Source organism: Salmo trutta, chromosome 1, assembly GCF_901001165.1.
Source record: "Salmo trutta chromosome 1, fSalTru1.1, whole genome shotgun sequence".
NCBI classification, from domain to species: Eukaryota; Metazoa; Chordata; class Actinopteri; order Salmoniformes; family Salmonidae; genus Salmo; species Salmo trutta.
Genome location: NC_042957.1, coordinates 50586839 through 50606332, shown reverse-complemented (window position 1 = coordinate 50606332; position 19494 = coordinate 50586839). Strand labels below are relative to the sequence as shown.

Below are 19494 nucleotides of genomic sequence, written 5' to 3'. Positions count from 1 at the left end.
TGACTCTGTTACGTCAGCTGTTTCGCTGTTGTCCTGCAGTGTCCGTATTTGTGTAGCTGAAAGTGTGAAAAACGGACTCCGTTGCAATGGAAAATCGGATTTAGGAGAACACTTCAGCTTGGAAAGCATAGGAAATCTTACAATCCCACTCAAATTAACCAAGGACACGGAGTTAAACGTCTCTGCTTGGTAACTACATTTTTATTTTGGATGGGATGGAAGGACACTTCTGCGCAAGGGACTCATTTATGCAGTGGCTAGATATCTGGCTAGCAAAGCCAGCTAATGTGCAAATGCTAACTATAAAAACAATCAGCTAGCTACAAGAAACGATTTGCATGAACGTCAGCGAATAAGCTGACTTGTTTAGCATATACAAATGCATTCCGACAGTTTATTGTAATTTGTGTATTTTACTAAATCCAATCACTTAAGATGGATTAATGCATAGTTTACAAGCTAGCTAGCCAATTTAGCTAACTAGCTAGCTATGGATTGTTGCTGTTCTTGTGTTAGCTGACACGCTAAGGTTAGCTATCCAATTAGATCAACATAACACTTGTCTTTGAAAATGTGTTGACTCGTATTTAATGGTAGTCAATACTATACCCCTAGTATGGGAAATACATCCCAGCAAGCTACTGTTAGCTAACGTTAGCTAACTAGCTAGTTGATGGGTTGAGATGTAACTTGACTTCCCAATTAAGATGTAGCACGAGACAGCTGAAAGTTAGTTTGCTTGCTAGCTCAGCTCATTCCTCACAGGAAAGATTGTATTTTGACATTTATTGCATGAGGGGGTGCCCAACAAGTCAGGCAATCATGTCTAGTCAAGTCACGACTAAAGAGAAGAAATCTGGTAGCTTCAGCAAGAAACTCTTCAGACGAGGCTCTGTGCGCTCTGTGGGTAGTTTTATGGGCAGAGTCCTCAGGACCCTGTCAACCTTGTCCCATTTTGGATCAGATGGGCATGCTATTGAAGGTGACAAAGACGACGGGGGTTTCACATTATTCAAAACTGGAGGCAAAAATTCACCAGCTTTGGATGATAGTGACCGTTTCCTCGGAGAGAAGGTCCCTGGAGTGTCTGGTCTCAAAAACCATGGTAACACTTGTTTCATGAATGCCATCCTCCAGTGCCTGAGTAACACTGAACTCTTTGCTGAGTATTTGGCACTGGAACAATACCGGGGAGTGGAGGAAACGGATGAGGAGAAGGAGAAACCGAAGACAAACGGTGTGCATTTGGGGAGGAAGGGCCCTCATGACAGAGGCGAGGTGACAGAGCAGCTGTCTGGACTGGTCCGGGCCCTGTGGACATTTGAATATACCCCACAGCACAGCAGGGAGTTCAAAGTAAGTTGGTACAATGTATCATAAAGCAAGACTGCTTCTCTCACAGAACTGCATTTGGCCCGCAAAATCAGCTTATACTACACGTCTTTGAAATGGTCAAATACATTTAGGCTACATCATACTTCTGAGACTAGGCTATCACCAGAATTTTCAAGCAGTGTTGCTTGTGCTGTTTGTTGCAGAATGCCGTCTCAAGGAGCGCTTTGCAGTATAAAGGCAATGCTCAGCATGACGCCCAGGAGTTTCTGCTCTGGCTTCTGGACAGGGTACATGAAGACCTCAACAACCATCCCAACAACAGGCCTTCCATTAAGGTAAACTTTTGTTTGCGCATCATAGAGTTAGGGCCTACTAATGCAACTTCAGGAAGAGTGGTAGTGGCCAGGTTAGCACAACGAGACAGTTAGTGATGTGACCTCGAGCTAGCAGTGAATGGAGCTGTACCTGAGGTGAGTCAGCAGTCTGAGTGGACGAGGTGACAGGTGGTGGCTGGCTAATTGTCATGTCCTTTGAAGCCTCATTCAGACATTCCAAACGGAATAACATTTGAGCGAGGGTAAGGGCCTGGCATCCTGCAGGGCAGATTTACCGACCTAACCCATTTCTGAACGCAGAGACCCTTATCAGGCATCAATCTTCCAGAGCACTGGAACAAACAAATTAGGAGAGAGCTCTCTTCCCTACTTTACGGTGTGCTGACGGATTCATCTCCTGTGGGAGAATGAACAGAAAGTGATGGTGTTCTGTGTCCTCTTCCTGGATTACTTCCCATCTGAAACAGTTTGGAACAGTTCGTGCATATATTATGGTAACATTTTGTTTGTTTTGGTCTTAGGCAAGGGTTTTTCAGCTGTTCGTGCTGACATTTTATCTCAAGGCAAGCCAAAATTTGTGGCCTAAGTCTACGCCCCTTTGTTGGTGATTGGTCAACAGTAGGGATTATTTAATGTACAGTCATGGCCAAAGATTTTGAGAATGACACAAATATTAATTTTCACCAAGTTTGCTGTCTCAGTTTGTATGATGGCAATTTGCATATACTCCAAAATGTTATGAAGAGTGATCAGATGAATTGCAATTAATTGCAAAGTCCCTCTTTGCCATGCAAATGAACTGAATCCCCCCAAAACATTTCCACTGCATTTCAGCCCTGCCACAAAAGGACCAGCTGACATCATGTCAGTGATTCTCTCGTTAACACAGGTGTGAGTGTTGACGAGGACAAGGCTGGAGGTCACTCTGTCATGCTGATTGAGTTCGAATAACAGAATGGAAGCTTAAAAAGGAGGACGGCGCTTGGAATCATTGTTCTTCCTCTGTCAATCATGGTTACCTGCAAGGAAACACGTGCCGTCATCATTGCTTTGCACAAAAAGGGCTTCACAGGCAAGGATATTGCTGGCAGTAAGATTGCACCTAAATCAACCATTTATCGGATCATCAAGAACTTCAAGGAGAGCGGTTCAGTTGTTGTGAAGAAGGCTTCAGGGCGCCCAAGAAAGTCCAGCAAGTGCCAGGACCATCTCCTAAAGTTGATTCAGCTGCGGGATCGGGGCACCACCAGTACAGAGCTTGCTCAGGAATGGCAGCAGGCAGGTGTGAGTGGATCTGCACGCACAGTGATGCGAAGACTTTTGGAGGATGGCCTGGTGTCAAGAAGGGCAGCAAAGAAGCCACTTCTCTCCAGGAAAAAATATCAGGGACAGACTGATACTCTGCAAAAGGTACAGGGATTGGACTGCTGAGGACTGGGGTAAAGTCATTTTCTCTGATGAATCCCCTTTCCGATTGTTTGTGGCATCTGCAAAAAAGCTTGTCCGGAGAAGACAAGGTGAGCGCTACCATCAGTCCTGTGTCATGCCAACAGTAAAGCATCCTGAGACCATTCATGTGTGGAGTTGCTTCTCAGCCAAGGGAGTGGGCTCACTCACAATTTTGCCTAAGAACACAACCATGAATAAAGAATGGTACCAATACATCCTCCGAGAGCAACTTCTCCCAACCATCCAGGAACAGTTTGATGACGAACAATACCTTTTCCAGCATGATGGAGCACCTTGCCGTAAGGCAAAAGTGATAACTAAGTGGATCGGGGAACAAAACATCAATATTTTGGGTCCATGGCCAGAAAACTCCCCAGACCCTAATCCCATTGAGACTTGTGGTCAATCATCAAGAGGCGGGTGGACAAACAAAACCCCACAAATTCTGACAAACTCCAAGCATTGATTATGCAAGAATGGGCTGCCATCAATCAGGATGTGGCCCAGAAGTTAATTGACAGCATGCCAGGGCGGATTGCAGAGGTCTTGAAAAAGAAGGGTCAACACTGCAAATATTGACTCTTTGCATCAAATTCATGTAATTGTCAATAAAAGCCTTTGACACTTGTAATTATACTTCAGTATTCCATAGTAACATCTGACAAAAATATCTAAAGACACTGAAGCAGCAAACTATGTGGAAATTAATATTTGTGTCATTCTCAAAACCTTTTGCCATGACTGTAGAGTTTGTCATCACAAATCGTCTTCATTCAAATTTTTTTCACTTGAAAATTAAAATTGTGCGACTTAGATCTCCTCGGCAAAAATGTCAAAATTAATGACAGATTTCTTGAGTTATCTTAGATGAATTCTCACTATGTTGAGGAAGTTTATACTGGCTACGGTCTCTTAAGATGGACAAATGGTACTATTGTCGCTTTCTCATTTTTCAAGTAAAGGTCTGTTATGGGAGTATGCGAGTACATTCGTTCGGATCACCTTAGGCGCCAGCCGAACCAAAGCATGAAGAAAACTTTAGACATGCAGAGTGAGAGACGTGACCTGAATAGACCCCACAGAGCTTTGTTGATTAGTCTGCCTTGTCAAATGCTCATAGTTCCTTGAGGATAAGTCAGAGGAGCTGCAGCGTCACAGGTAGTTTTGTTTTGTATTTTGGTCTCTTATCCTTTCGATGTCTTTCAGACTGCTTTGGATGTTCATTGACCTAGTGAATAGAATACAGCCTCAATATCCTAAATCGTCTAATATGCAGTAAGAGCTCATCCACTCTGTTTTGTCCTATTAGCCACCAGTGGAAGAGGATGATGGGGGCCTAGAGGGGCCTTCTCTTCCGCTCTCTACCGGTTCATTTGTGCAAGAGCTATTTCAGGCCCAGTACAGGTAGGTCATATTTGATGTTTACCCCTGAGGAGTTTTATATTCTCTTCTCTGTTTATTCCTCATGACTTCTTCTGAGACAAATTAGTTCCCTTTCTTACCAACAGGTCGTCGCTCACCTGCCCGCATTGCCAAAAACAGAGCAACACCTTTGATCCTTTCCTCTGCATCTCCCTGCCCATCCTCTTACCTCACACAAGGTGAGTACGCACCTCTGCTGTGTTCCATCATTGGGTCTGGTGGGAGGAACAAGACTGTTGACAAGTGTTGAAATGTACATCTTGAGACTACTTGAGGCTGCGGTTCATTTCAATTTCCCAGGGATGCAGAAGCAAAGTAAATAAGAAGGAATGTCGTTTGGGGCCAAAGTCTCCAAAATGGCATATATCTGCAGACCAAACCAAGCCAGTAATTATGGGACTATTCTATTTCTAAAGTCAATTTAAGGGCTACATGCCCAGAAAACACTAAATGGCTAAAGTAAAAAGGGAAATGGACTTACTTTTAAATCTGAAATGAAGATGTAGGCCTATGACTTTTTAGAAATATGTTGGGTTCTTCTCTGTCATAGTTTTAGTATTTTGAGTTTCATTATTTGTGCCTAGCAGTCAAAACCACCTTTATGCTCATTCAGCTGAAGATTCATAATGCTCCTAAACTGAGGTACCTGGGGCACGCATGGCCTTTTTTGTCCTCATGATACAGTGATGCTATTTTTACAGTGGTGTTATGCTGTCACATCAAGGAGAGAGCGCCTGTTTGATGCAGATTATTTTTTAAGCCACTAAATTCATTGCTGTTCATGCATTATTAAAGATGGGAAGAATGAGGTGAAATTAGGAGAAACGCAGTGGCAAATGATGTCCCATTAGTCCTCCAGCTGTCATCTGATTGATGACAGAATAATGGTCCTCCAGACCAAGGCTCAGTGGCTCACCGCTCTGCCTTCACTACTACTTCTTCCTTATCCTCCCAGAAACACAATCAGTTATCACTAGTCTGAAGCGTCTAGTTTATTTCTCTGAATAGAAATGTTCTGCTAAGCCTGTTATGCCACTGTTTCTGGCCATAGTTGAGCTGATGTTAAGACAGATCCCACATAACTGAAGTTGAAATGACAGAGAAACTCAGAAATGGCAACCATCTTAAACATGAGGGTTCTCCAGAATGTGGGCTATCTCAAACTGAACTCCTGAAAGAGCTGCGTTGCTGTGCCTGCTGGCTGAGTTGTTAGTGTCAGCTTAGAGTAGCACTGATCCACACGGTCACCAGAGGAATCCTGCTCAGTGCTCTCACAGAGCAATTACAAATTAGCAGTCTCCAGACAGTGTTGTAGCAGCATTACTAGAGGAGGTGGAAACGTGCCCTCTCCTAGGAAGTTGATTATTGGACTTAATTGTGTTTAATTTGGCGAAAGTTGAGTTTGTCCGTTCTGTTATTTCCTGGCCTTTGTCAGTGGTTTTTATCTGGTGTTTTTGTAATTCCTTATATGGTGCCAATATTTGATCCCTGTCATTCCCATGTTTCCTCTCTCTTCCCAGGCCTCTGTATGTGACAGTGGTCTACCAGGGGAAGTACTCTCACTGTATGAGGATCGGAGTGGCCGTGCCCCTGAACAGCACCGTGTCCAGACTCCGAGATGCTGTGTCACGTGAGACCAAGATCCCCCAGGACCAGGTGCTGCATCCTTCCTACTCTCTTATCCCTAGCAGCCTCGGCTCTGTCTTACTAGGTTACATACACACAGCAGTTAACTTGAATGCTTTATGTTCTGGTGGTATCTAGCTACTAAGGATTTCAGAGGAATGTTATCTGAAAAGAACATTAAAGGAGTACCCTACTTTTTCCTTTAATGATTCATCCCAGGGTACTCGACTGATTGTACCAGCAGGTGTGCCCATTTCAGTATTAATAGCTGCGTTACAGTGTTGTCATAAGTACTATTAGGCTAGTGCATCATAGCCTCTTTAATCACGATGAAGGGATCACTGGAACAGAGCCCATTGTATCCAAGAACAACAGAACTGATTCCTTGGGTTCGATGTGGCTGAAACGTTCATACAGTGCTGTCATTGGATTACATTAAGCAGAACACTAGTGTGTGTGTGAAATCCTGGTCTGAATAAGAAAAGTTGTCATGATTGAGGGATAGGGCATGGACTCCAGGAGAAAGGGAGGGGGGTTTCAGTCATAGTGTGTAGCCTTCCATATTTACCATTGTTCTGTATTTGCAGAAGAGGTAGGCCTATACACTGTAGAGAATGTTGATGTCGTTTATTTATGTTCTGTAATTCATTCACTGAAATGGGCATGGCCTAACTCTAATCTGTTTCACCATCTTATCTGAATAAAAGGTTTCAGTGTTGACTAAATGGCAGCGGCGTATTGATTTGTTTTGGCCTTCTCCGCTTGCCTCTGATTCAGTTTGTTTTGACGGAGATGTACTACGACGGTTTCCACCGCTCCTTCTGTGATGACGACGACGATCTCGATATCATTCAGGAGAGCGATTCCATCTTTGCCTTTGAGACGCCTGAGACCTTCAGACTAGAGAACATTCGAACCAAGAGAGGTACCTCTTCACTATTCATCTACTGTTGATATCACATTATTTAATACGCTTTGGGCATTTCTCAATTAAAGTTTTTTTGGTAGTGTACTTGTCATGCATTTTGTATAATGTATATTGAAGTATTGACTGAGTATCAATGACCGATTGGGATTTGAAATCCAGGGAGTCTCCTTGCCAACCTGAACCAGAACAACTTAAAGTTTGGGAGTGAGATGAGCAGGACTCCATCTTTCATGCAAGGAGCTGTGAATCCTGCCACTGCATCGACCAATAAGAACACAGGGTCCGACAAGATGGTCCTGCTGATCTGTAACCGAGCCTGCACCGGTCACCAAGGGAGGAGGTACTATAGAGATGTAATATTAATAATATTGACTGCAATGTTGGAATTGTATTTCTATGGGTACTACAGCCCAGTGTTTCCCACTGTCCTCTGAAACCGTTACATCATGCAGGTCATATGATATTTGTTATATTAAGGTGTACTTGGAGTCTGTTAACAGGAGAATATCATTCCCTCTGTTCCAGGTTTGGTCTTCCATTTGTACTGTACATGGATCGCACTGTGACCTGGGATATCCTGCAGAAGGAGATCCTGGAGAAGATGCATCACCTGCTTAGGCCAGGAGTTTACATTCAGGTGGGTGGAGTAGAGTGAATGGAAACACAACCCCACAGAATGCAGGTCAAAAAAAGTAAATAATGATATGGCAAAAGAGTCTCAATTACAACCTGTGCAGGCTTTCACTAGTAGGCACTGTGGTTTACTGCATTTAACCCCAGAGTCGATAAATAACAAAACAAAAAAATCCATAACAATCCGTCAGTTTAAGCTAGAGATGTTTTTTTTGCGTTGGATGCATCTCAATCCACTGCATCCACCAGTGTCGCACTTTCGCATCTGCGGTTAAAGGCGGCAGAGCCAGAGCGGTGTTTGTCAGACCAAGAGACATCGCGAAAATCGTTCTTCTCGCGAAAATGTCTGTAGCATCTGAAGAGTTTGACCTAGAAACTATTATGACCACTTGATGCAAAGTTAAGACTCCCACAAACTCCGTTTTGCTCTATGACCCCCACAAGTGTCTCAGGACTCATCTGAAGATAACGTGTACCGGTTTTAAAAAAATAAATGGAAGTATGACGGACTTTTGTGCCTACCCAAAAAAGGGGTTAAATATGTGTAAAAAATATATGTACACTACCGTTCAAAAGTTTGGGTCACTTTTCCTTGTTTTCCATGAAAACATACATGAAATTTAGTTGCAAAATGAATAGGAAATATAGTCAAGACGTTGACAAGGTTATAAATAATGATTTTTAATTGAAATAATAATTGTGTCCTTCAAGCTTTGCTTTCGCCAAAGAATCTATTTGCAGCAATTACAGCCTTGCAGACCTTTGGCATTCTTGTTGTCAATTTGTTGAGGTAATTTGAAGAGATTTCACCCCATGCTTCCTAAAGCACCTCCCACTAGTTGGATTGGCTTGATGGGCACTTCTTACATACCATACGGTCAAGCTGCTCTCACAACAGCTCAATAGGGTTGAGATCCGGTGACTGCTGGCCACTCCATTATAGACAGAATACCAGCTGACTGCTTCTTCCCTAAATAGTTCTAGCATAGTTTAGAGATGTGCTTTGGGTCATTGTCCTGCTGTAGGAGGAAATTGTCTACAATTAAGCGCCGTCCACAGGGTATGGCATGGCGTTGCAAAATGAAGTGATAGCCTTCCTTCTTCAAGATCCCTTTTACCCTGTACAAATCTCCCACTTTACCATCACCAAATCACCCCCAGACCAGTACATTGCCTCCACCATGCTTGACAGATGGCGTCAAGCACTCCTCCAGCATCTTTTCATATATTCTGCATCTCACAAATGTTCTTTGTGATCCGAACACCTCAAACTTAGATTCGTCTGTCCATAACACTTTTTTCCAATCTTAGCTAACACAACGTGCCATTGGAACACAGGAGTGATGGTTGCTGATAATGGGCCTATGTAGATATTCCATAAAAAAGCTGCTGTTTCCAGCTAACAATAGTCATTTACAACATTAACAATGTCTACACAGTATTTCTGATCAATTTGATGTTATTTTAATGGACTAAAAATGTGGTTTTCTTTCAAAAACAAGGACATTTCTAAGTGACCTCAAACTTTTGAACTATATATATATATATATATATATATATATAGTGTGTATATATATATATGTATATATATATATATAGTGTATATATATAGTGTATATTTCCTTTTTTTCTTTTATAAGTCTGAGATTTAGGACAGACACTTCAAAACCTTGTTTCTTCTGATTTATTTTTGGACTGTCCTTTTTGCCATTCTTGAATGTGTTATTCAATGTATTTCTATGGCTTTAAAGGCCAAAATCAATATTTTATCAGATATATTTTTTTGTACCTAAAAGGGTCCTAAAATTCTAAATCAAGTAGCTAAATGATCCATAGTATGACCATGTTAAAACAATTCCATATATCAGTTTAGCACCCCCTATCCTCCAATGTCTTAGACTCTAAATAAATAAACCATGTAATGGCATGTTCGACGTTTAAGTTGCCTCGTCGGATAGAATGCTGTCGGTCTGGTTTGAAAAGCACGGCCGTGGCAACATGTCTATACGTTGCAGTCAGGTGGTGGGAATAGGGACAGTGAGTAACTAAAGTCCTGGTATTATCTGCAGGTGGGGCCCTTCAGCCTACGAGTGGTTGGTGTGGTTGGCATCACGTACCTCCTGCCCCAAGAGGAGCAGCCTCTCTGTCACCCAACAGTGGAAAGGTCAGTCTCCTTGTTCTTCCTGGTCCTCTGTAGCTCAGTTGGTGGAGCATGGCGCCTGCAACTCCAGGATAGTGTGTTCGATTCCCGGGACCCCCAATACAGATGTGATATCTTCATTTGACCAGTTTCTATATTATGTGGATCTTAATTCATGGACTTTTTTGTAGGGGTTGATACATTTTTCATTAAACCTCGAATGCACTAAGTTTTCATTTCCTGTTGTGCATGAAACTTCTCTGTGACAACAGAGTGATCAAATTGAGAAAACACATCTGTATGTAAAGAATGTATGCATGCATGACGGTAAGTCGATTTGGATAAAAGTGTCTGCTAAATGGCATATTTTATATTATCAATCAACTGTAGCTCTCAACCAGGGTCATGTTCAGTAGGGCACAAAGCAAAATGTTTCTCACCAGAAAAAGATAATTTGTGTTCAGGTAGTATCTCCCCTTTTTCAAAATGTTTTCTTCCTACTGAACACCACCTCCTCTCACCAATTCACAATGTTGTTTACAGTTCACTGCCTCCTTGTAATCCTCTAACCACACTTGAATGCCAGATCAGATGCTCTGTCACCAGAACAGTTAAATGGCGTGCCTTTACATGTTTTGCAATGTGTTTCTTCACACACTGCTTGCTCAGCAGGTTTGGTTTATAGTTTGTCCCAGTTGCTGATTCAAATGAATAGAATGGAAGTTTGTTGAATAGAATGGTAGCTTGTCACACAGTACACACACTAAAAAGCTGGGTAGATATGTGTACAGCAGGCAAAAAGACAGCCACACGGGTAATGTAAATCCAATTCACTTAGATTTGTAATGTTTTGAAGATGAGAGGAATACAGCTTGTTGGTTGATATGTGTTTAAGTTGTGAAACTGGCTTATTCTCGTTTTTCTTCAACATAATCTTTCCTTGGCAGAGCGTACAAGTCCTGTGGCCAGGGGGGACCGCCGCACATCAAGATAGTGGTGGAGTGGGACAAAGAGACCAAGGATTAGTGAGTGAACGCTGCACAACAATATTGCTGGTGCTCTGCACCTCTTTGATAAACGGCATGTTTCTGGACGTTTGTGGTGAGATTTATCCTGCAGGGAAATACAGGACCGTGAATTATCCCCATAAAGCCACTAGGGATGGGGACGGTTATTAGAATATCCAAACGGACGTTAGTATTCGATTACTTGCGAGGGTATTCATAAAAATAAAAAACAATTCTATATAGATAGATAGATAATTACATTTTAGACAGCCTTTTCATTAAAATAGGCCTAGCCTATCTATCTATGTGACATTGCTACATACAAGGATAGACCATGACATAGACATTTGAATAAAACAACAGTTTTTCTGAGTGCTCTCCATTTAAAAAAGGCGTACTGGTAGCCTACACACTTTTCACGAGTGTAGCTTGTTATTGTCGGTCAATCAAAGCCGCACTACCATCAAAGGCTCCATGTGTACCAAGTGAAGTTGGAGATTTCTAATCAATGCAAAATGGAATTACAATTTAAGAAATGAAGTTAGCTAAATGTATGTAAGTAGGCTACAATGATCAACCAACAGGTAGGCTGTTGTTTAATTTGAATGGAGTTGTTGTAGACAAGGACTTGGGGGGCACTGCTGGCGTAATTAGTCTCGCTAGTTGGCTAACTAAGTTAGCTGGGTCATTCCTACTCAGCGGTACATTTTTGGACCTCATAACTTTTGGGAAAAAATCTATACTGAACAAAAATATAAACGCAACATGTAATTTGTTGGTCCCATGTTTAATGAGCTCAAATGAAAGATCCCAGAAATGTTCTATATGCACAAAAAGCTTTCTCTCAAATGTTGTGCACCTTGTGCCGGGAAAAATAAAAGACCACTCTAAACTTTGCAGTTTTGTCACACAAGACAACGCCACAGATGTCTCAAGTTTTGAGGGAGTGTGCAATTGGCATACTGACTGTAGGAATGTCCCCCAAAGCTGTTGCCAGAGAGTTTAATGTTAATTTCTCCACTATAAGCCGCATCCATCGTTGTTTTAGAGAATTTGGCAGTACGTCCAACTGGCCTCACAACCACAGACCACGTGTAACCATGCCAGCCCGGGACCTCCACTTACGGCTTTTTCACCTGCTGGAACGTCTGAGACCAGCCACCTGGACAGCTGATGAAACTAAGGAGTATTTGTCTCTAATAAAGCCCTTTTGTCGGGGACAAACTCATTCAGATTGGCTGGGCCTGGCTCCCAAGTGGGTGGGTCTATGCCCTCCCAGGTCCACTCTTGGCTGTGCCCTGCCCAGTCATGTGAAATTTTAGATTAGGGCCTAATGAATTAATTTCAATTGACTGATTTCCTTATATGAACTATAATGTAGTACAATCTTTGAAATTGTTGCATGTTACGTTTTTCTTTAAAACGTGTGCATTTTGACTATCCGGATTTTCGAATAGTGAAATAATTTCAAATGCCCATCACTTAAAATAGATTGTTTGTCTAAAGACGGGCGAGAGAGTATAGCAGACGAGGCACTTTGATGTTTGTTTTTGCTTTTTTAAGGCAAAAGTCTGCATGCTCAGTTCGGCGGGCGCCTTGCAGGAACTCGGCTTGGCAAACAGAACGAGTGTGCTTGCATACTCTCTTAAAATACCGTCGCTTGATAAATATGAAAAAAAACAGCAATAGTACTGTTTGTCCATTTTGAGACGCAGTAGCTAGTATAAACTTCCACAAAATAGTCAGAATGAGTCGAAGACAACTCAAGAAATCTGTCATTAATTTTTATGTTTTTGAAGAGGAGTTCATAGTCGCGCAATTTTATATTTAACTAAGATGTCTGGTGCAGTATTTATTTCTGAATAAAGAAATGTGCATGAAAACAAGCCATCTCTCGTTGAATGACAAAGGCTCTATTAAAGAATCCCTACTGTTGACCAATCACCGACGAAGGGGTGTAGACTTCGCCTACCGACTTCGGCTCAGTTCGGCTAATGTGCCCGAACAGCCGAAAAAACACTTACCGAACTCCAAAACGAACAGAAACGTCACATAATGCCGTCATAATATATGCACAAACTCTTAGGAACTGTTTCGGCTGGGAAGCATGCGGGTGCCTTTAGACATTTGGAGACAGGATGACATAAAGGAATGAAATCCTTAAGTACTAGACTACCTAAGCAATACCCACTTATTGGGAAGTGTCATATTTAGTATTGTGTGTTAGGATAGGAGGCAGTGTGTTGAGTGATTGATTGGCTGACTGTGATTCCCCTTTCCATGCAGTCTGTTTGGGCTCACTGAGGAAGAGTACATCCCTGATGCTGAGAGTGTGTATCTGCACAGAGAGCAACACCATCAGCCCCAGGCCTGCACCCTCGCTCAGTGCCTCCAGCTCTACACCAAAGAGGAGCAGGTAACACTGGAGCACACACACATTGTGTTGGTACCACACACACACACACACACACATTGTTGGTATCACAAGGCCACACGCATTGTTGGTATCACAAGGCCACACGCATTGTTGGTATCACAAGGCCACACGCATTGTTGGTATCACAAGGCCACACACGCATTGTGTTGGTATCACAAGGCCACACACGCATTGTGTTGGTATCACAAGGCCACACACGCATTGTGTTGGTATCACAAGGCCACACACGCATTGTGTTGGTATCACAAGGCCACACACGCATTGTGTTGGTATCACAAGGCCACACACGCATTGTGTTGGTAACACAAACAAGGCCACACGCATTGTGTTGGTATCACAAGGCCACACACGCATTGTGTTGGTATCACAAGGCCACACACGCATTGTGTTGGTATCACAAGGCCACACACGCATTGTGTTGGTATCACAAGGCCACACACGCATTGTGTTGGTATCACAAGGCCACACACGCATTGTGTTGGTATCACAAGGCCACACACGCATTGTGTTGGTATCACAAGGCCACACACGCATTGTGTTGGTATCACAAGGCCACACACGCATTGTGTTGGTATCACAAGGCCACACACGCATTGTGTTGGTATCACAAGGCCACACACGCATTGTGTTGGTATCACAAGGCCACACACGCATTGTGTTGGTATCACAAGGCCACACACGCATTGTGTTGGTATCACAAGGCCACACACGCATTGTGTTGGTATCACAAGGCCACACACGCATTGTGTTGGTATCACAAGGCCACACACGCATTGTGTTGGTATCACAAGGCCACACACGCATTGTGTTGGTATCACAAGGCCACACACGCATTGTGTTGGTATCACAAGGCCACACACGCATTGTGTTGGTATCACAAGGCCACACACGCATTGTGTTGGTATCACAAGGCCACACACGCATTGTGTTGGTACCACAAGGCCACACACGCATTGTGTTGGTACCACAAGGCCACACACGCATTGTGTTGGTACCACAAGGCCACACACGCATTGTGTTGGTACCACAAGGCCACACACGCATTGTGTTGGTACCACAAGGCCACACACGCATTGTGTTGGTACCACAAGGCCACACGCACACACATTGTGTTGGTATCACAAGGCCACACACAATGTCTGTCGATGCATTTGTATGCTGTTGTATTTAAACAAGAAAAGAGACTTGGAAAAAGGAACATTCTCTTCTTACCAGAGGGTTTGTTTATTATTCCACAGCTGAATATCCAATAGCCTTTCATTTGGTTGAAATGCTGAGGGTGCTGGATATTTTGCCCCTAATGCTAGGTTTGAAATACAGCATTTTTATAATGGTTTCTCTCTGTCTGGAAGGACACCAGATAGACTCTGAATATACACTGTGGTTAGCAGAGGCTGGAGGTGGTCACTTTAAGAACTGGCACCGGTCACAGAAATGAGGGTGCTGTGAAAACATGGAGTAGACTCGTCCGGAACTCCCTCTGTGAGTGAGACTGATTTAAAGGCACTGCGGTGGGGAGCTTTTCCTTGATGTGTGTGTGTGTGTGTGTGTGTGTGTGTGTGTGTGTGTGTGTGTGTGTGTGTGTGTGTGTGTGTGTGTGTGTGCGCGCGCTGTCTCTGTTCCAGCTGGCCCCGGATGATGCCTGGCGCTGCCCCCACTGCAAGCAGCTGCAGCAAGGCCACATCAAGCTCAGCCTGTGGACCCTGCCTGATGTGCTCATACTGCACCTCAAGAGGTTCAGACAGGTACTGCAGCAGCAACACAGCATTCGGCACCCCCCTCTAATTTCCCCCACTGAGAATTGTGTCCAATAATTCCTGTTTTGTTTTAGTAACGGTAGTTTCTCATGCTTTGGGCGGCCCGACCGGTTCCTATTCTTGGTTTGCCTTCAGTCAGTGTTGCTTGTTCTGTCTTGTCCATGTTCAGTCACTGCCACTCAGTCTTACCCGGTGACCAATCTCCTGCCTGTCTAAGAGGCAGGTGTAGCGCCAGTTCAGCTGACTGGGTACTGTGTTTACTGCTGTGTCCTGTAGGAGGCTGACAGGAGGGTGAAGATGCAGAACATGGTACGGTTCCCTCTGCTTGGCATGGACATGGCTCCTCACATGGTGAAGAGGTCCCAGAGCAGCTGGAGCCTGCCCTCTCACTGGTCACCGTGGAGACGACCCTACGGCCTGGGGCGTAACCCTGACGACTACCTGTACGACCTGTACGCCGTCTGCAATCACCACGGAAACATGCATGGAGGCCACTACACAGGTAAGACCGGTGGTTTAGCAGTAAGGTGGTAGTAGTCACTGACTGGAGGTAGATGGATAGGAAAATAACACTACAGTCTGACAGTTTCTTCACCATCACCCTAAATCTCTTGTTCTTCGAACCCCAAGCTTACTGTAAGAACTCTGTTGACGGCCAGTGGTACTGCTTTGACGACAGTGAGGTCCAGCCCGTCGCTGATGATGATGTGTGTCAGCAGACGGCCTACATCTTGTTCTACCAGAGGAGGAACACCATCCCCTCCTGGTCTGCCAACAGCTCCGTAGCAGGTCAGTGGTGACCTGGAGTGTGGGATTTTCCTGACACTACTGTTTCGTTAAGATGGTATATTACGTGGTTCTACAGGAGAAATGCCCTTAAGTGACATTAAAACTGTTTGTCCACTCTAAGTTGGACAGTAGCATCAACATCTTGGTTATCTTTGAGAGACCCGAGGGGTTGATTGTCGTGTCTATCTGTGCCAGGCTCCACCAGCTCATCTCTGTGTGACCACTGGGTGAACCGTCTCCAAGGCAGCAGGCCGGCCAGCCTGGCTTCCGGGGCCTCCTCCAGACGCACCTCTCTGGCCTCCCTGGGCGAGTCGGTGGAGTTCACCACAGGGGACCGCAGCGAAGATGACGGTGAGATACACTGGGTTTCTCTGTCTTCTTTCTCCATCTTCAGCTCGTTTTCCCTCCTCTCTCCCTCCTTTAGCTAGTTATTTCTAACCTTACAGGATCTGTTACTATGCCCAGTTGAGAAAAAGGAGCATTAAATTATCCTTTCATTGAGTCTAGTGCATTAGTGTAAATTCATTTATTTGTATCTATTTAGGCGGGTTTTCGACCCGTCCCTTTGTTCGGAGCATCCAGCGTCAGAGCTTGTCTTCCAGGTCATCCATCGCCAGTCCTCTGGCCTTCAGTGAGAACAGCATGAAGCCCTCCTGGTCCCTCTCTGCCAAGCTCCATATGAGGTCCAACTCCCCCTCACGCTTCTCCCTGGACTCACGCTCCTCTCCCCCCTTGGAGAGGATAGGAGAAAGGGGAGAGGCCTGTGATGACAAGGTATCCACATCTTGCTTCGGTAGCTACAGCCGGCACGAGCGCTACCCTGGTGGCAGGGCCCCCTTGTCCATGATGGAGGGGAACAGCACCGACCAGGACCATGGCAGGAGGATCCTAGACGAAGTCTACTGCAGGGCCCTCACGCCGGCCGATAAGAAGAGCTCCAAGAGTGACCCGACGGACAACAACAACCAGATAACAGCCCTGGACCAAAATGCACAAGCCCCCCTGTCGAAAGAGCAGAAACACAAGAGCAGCACCGCCGGATCGGCCCCGAAGTTAGAGAGCGCCGGGTCCAAAAAGAGTTCCATCAAGTCTGAGCCAGAGAAAAACTCCAAAAAGCGCCAGTGTTCATCCTCCACCCCCAAATCCTCTCCATCCCAAATGTCTTCCAGCCCTGTGGTGAAGGGCCCCAAGGTGACCAACTCTAAAGACAAGACCACCAGCAGCAGCACCGCTACGCCCACCAGGACCCCGTCCAAAAAGAAAGAGTCTTTGTCTTCCAAGGGTCCTGACTCGGCAGATGGAACCTCCCAGCGCAAGCAGCGCGTCTCCACGCCGCAGTCCTCCGCTTCCCCCTCCCCCACCGTAACGAAGAGTGCCTCTGGCCTTGAGAAGACAACCTCTGGTCGGAAGAAGCTGCTGGAGAGGAGCTGCAGTCGGGACTCAGGGTTGGTAAGCCCTCTGGTTGATAGACCACGCTGGGGTAGCAACGCTGCAGCCAGGACCCCCACCAAGACCGCTGCGGAGGGGGTCCGTCCAGAGAGGAGGTTTTTGCGGAGTTCCATCAGCAGCTCCTCTGTCACCAGCCTGCGCTCCCCCAGCGTCTCCTGCAGGGACCCTAGGCACAGCAGCAAGTCAGAGGACAAGGGCCTGTCGTTCTTCAAGAACGCCCTGCGCCAGAGAGAGTCTCGCCGGTCGGCCGATCTGGGTAAGACCAGCATCCTGGCCAAGAAGGCCTCTGAGAGGACAGCCAGGCTGAGCGTTCAGGAGGGGGATGGGTCGGCCAATGCCTCAGAGCATCATGTGAACGAGGTTGTCACTGAGGTAAAGGAGTCCTCCAAGCCCTCCACCCCAGTCAGACGCTCTCTGTTACCTGTTATAGGCAAATCCAAGTCTTCCACTTCTGAATCCAGTCTTAATTCTCCCCCCAATGGGAAAAAGCCTCTTGAGAAGCAGGCGTCCTCCAGAAAGTTTTCTGCCAGCATGCAATCTTCTGCACGCCCAACACAGAAGCCTCAATGACATCATATATCGATAGCAGTCTCATTGTTTTATGTACGCAGCAATTTTTTTTCCATGTGCCTACGATATAAATATATATAGATTGAGAGAGTATATAATATATATATATATGTACTTGTATTTTTCTTTTCTTAAGCAAGATGTAAATGATCAAAAGCGCCTTTCTATCCTGTCATGGAACCAAATCATTGCCTTTGGCAAAGTATGGTATTAGTCTACTACTGTACGCAAAACTGAATAGGAATGTTTTAAGATAGCACTTTGTAAATACAGTATGGAATATTTTTCTCCAGAACAACGCTATACAGTAACTTAGTAAACAAAAAATCTATTACTGTCAATTTTTATGTATTACTTTTACATGGTTTAAAAAGGTCACGTGAAATTAGAGTAACGGGTCTAGGACTTGACATTTAAGGCTGTAAGGGTACACTAGTCTTAAGATAGTTTGTGGAGTAGTCTAAAATGTTACTCCTTTTCTACACCTGGTGCTGTTCAAAGGGCAATACTGGCACTGTTTGAAATATTTAAAATGCTGAGGTTCTGAAATATATAAAAAAAAACGTTCAACGTCAGGGGTCGGCAACAGGCGTCCTGTGGCGCAAAACCGGCCAGGAAGTGATTTTTGGGGGGGGGGGTTGTGGGACTACCTAAAGTTTTTAGTATAAACAAATATATGTATATTTTGGGAATTAAGTTTTTGGTCAAGAAATTGTGTTTAAGTTTAGGAACTCTGTTCCCAAGTATTTTCTTGAAAAAAAAAAAAAAAAAAAAGGGACGTGATCATGTCTCAATGTAGTCAAGATGTGAAATGATTGTTCTCAAATATACAATCTGTTTTTTGGGCTTAGTTGTGGTCAATTTGCAGTGTACAAATTATTCTAATTATGTCTCCCCCCCCCCCCCCCCCCAAACCATCTGCGGCTGAATCTAGTTGCCTGCCCCTGATCTATGTGTTACCAGTCCTGGTAGCTGGTAGCACCTCTCAACCTGTGGTACCTCATGAGAGATGAACATTTCTGCCATGTATGGAATAGCAAACAGAGGCTGCTGTATAGTACTGATAAAATCCATAACGGCTCATTTAAGTTGAACATTTGTGCTTAATTGCCTTTGTCCGGTCTTCAGATTAAGTCAATTCATTCTAAATAACGCACACTGCACTGAATGTTTTGCTATTCTTTGCTGTTTACTTGAAGCATACCTACATAACTGTACAACTGTCAGGCCCTGCGTAGGATGTTCTCCTTAGTTGAATGATAGTTTGACGAGTCATTTAAGTCAGATCTGGTGCCACCCCCATATTTGCAAAGCTTTTCTAGCTGTAGCTTTGACCTGTTACTGAACTCTCCCTGTGTCTTGCTGTAACCCATTTAGTAATCTACCATGCCCAAGCCTTTCAGTGCAATAGTTCTCAACTGTTCATGCAGTCGTTCTCAAGACTGTTCGTCAGTCTTACCTTATATGATAACTTTAATTATGATTCAAAATACCAGGGTAAACATTTTTGCTGGTTTGGTTGTAACATATTGAAATCTTCAGATACCCTTCTACTGAAATGTCATTTAACATATTTTGTAATATTTCATATTTCGCTTGCTGACAATGTAAGAGACC

At 44.3% G+C, this 19494-nt stretch overlaps 1 protein-coding gene across 1 annotated transcript; it reads left to right on the top strand.

Annotated features, from left to right (window-relative positions):
* LOC115198718 (ubiquitin carboxyl-terminal hydrolase 31) lies at positions 1 to 18680 on the top strand. The gene is made up of 16 exons (XM_029760910.1): positions 1 to 1356; positions 1539 to 1670; positions 4429 to 4523; positions 4628 to 4720; positions 6062 to 6197; positions 6945 to 7092; positions 7255 to 7435; positions 7621 to 7732; positions 9798 to 9892; positions 10816 to 10893; positions 13162 to 13291; positions 14938 to 15057; positions 15346 to 15571; positions 15700 to 15858; positions 16054 to 16209; positions 16403 to 18680. Exons 1-16 carry the CDS (start codon positions 793 to 795, stop codon positions 17875 to 17877), a joined length of 3900 nt encoding a protein of 1299 aa, XP_029616770.1. The 5' UTR covers positions 1 to 792; the 3' UTR covers positions 17878 to 18680.
* Positions 18681 to 19494: the final 814 nt, after the last annotated feature.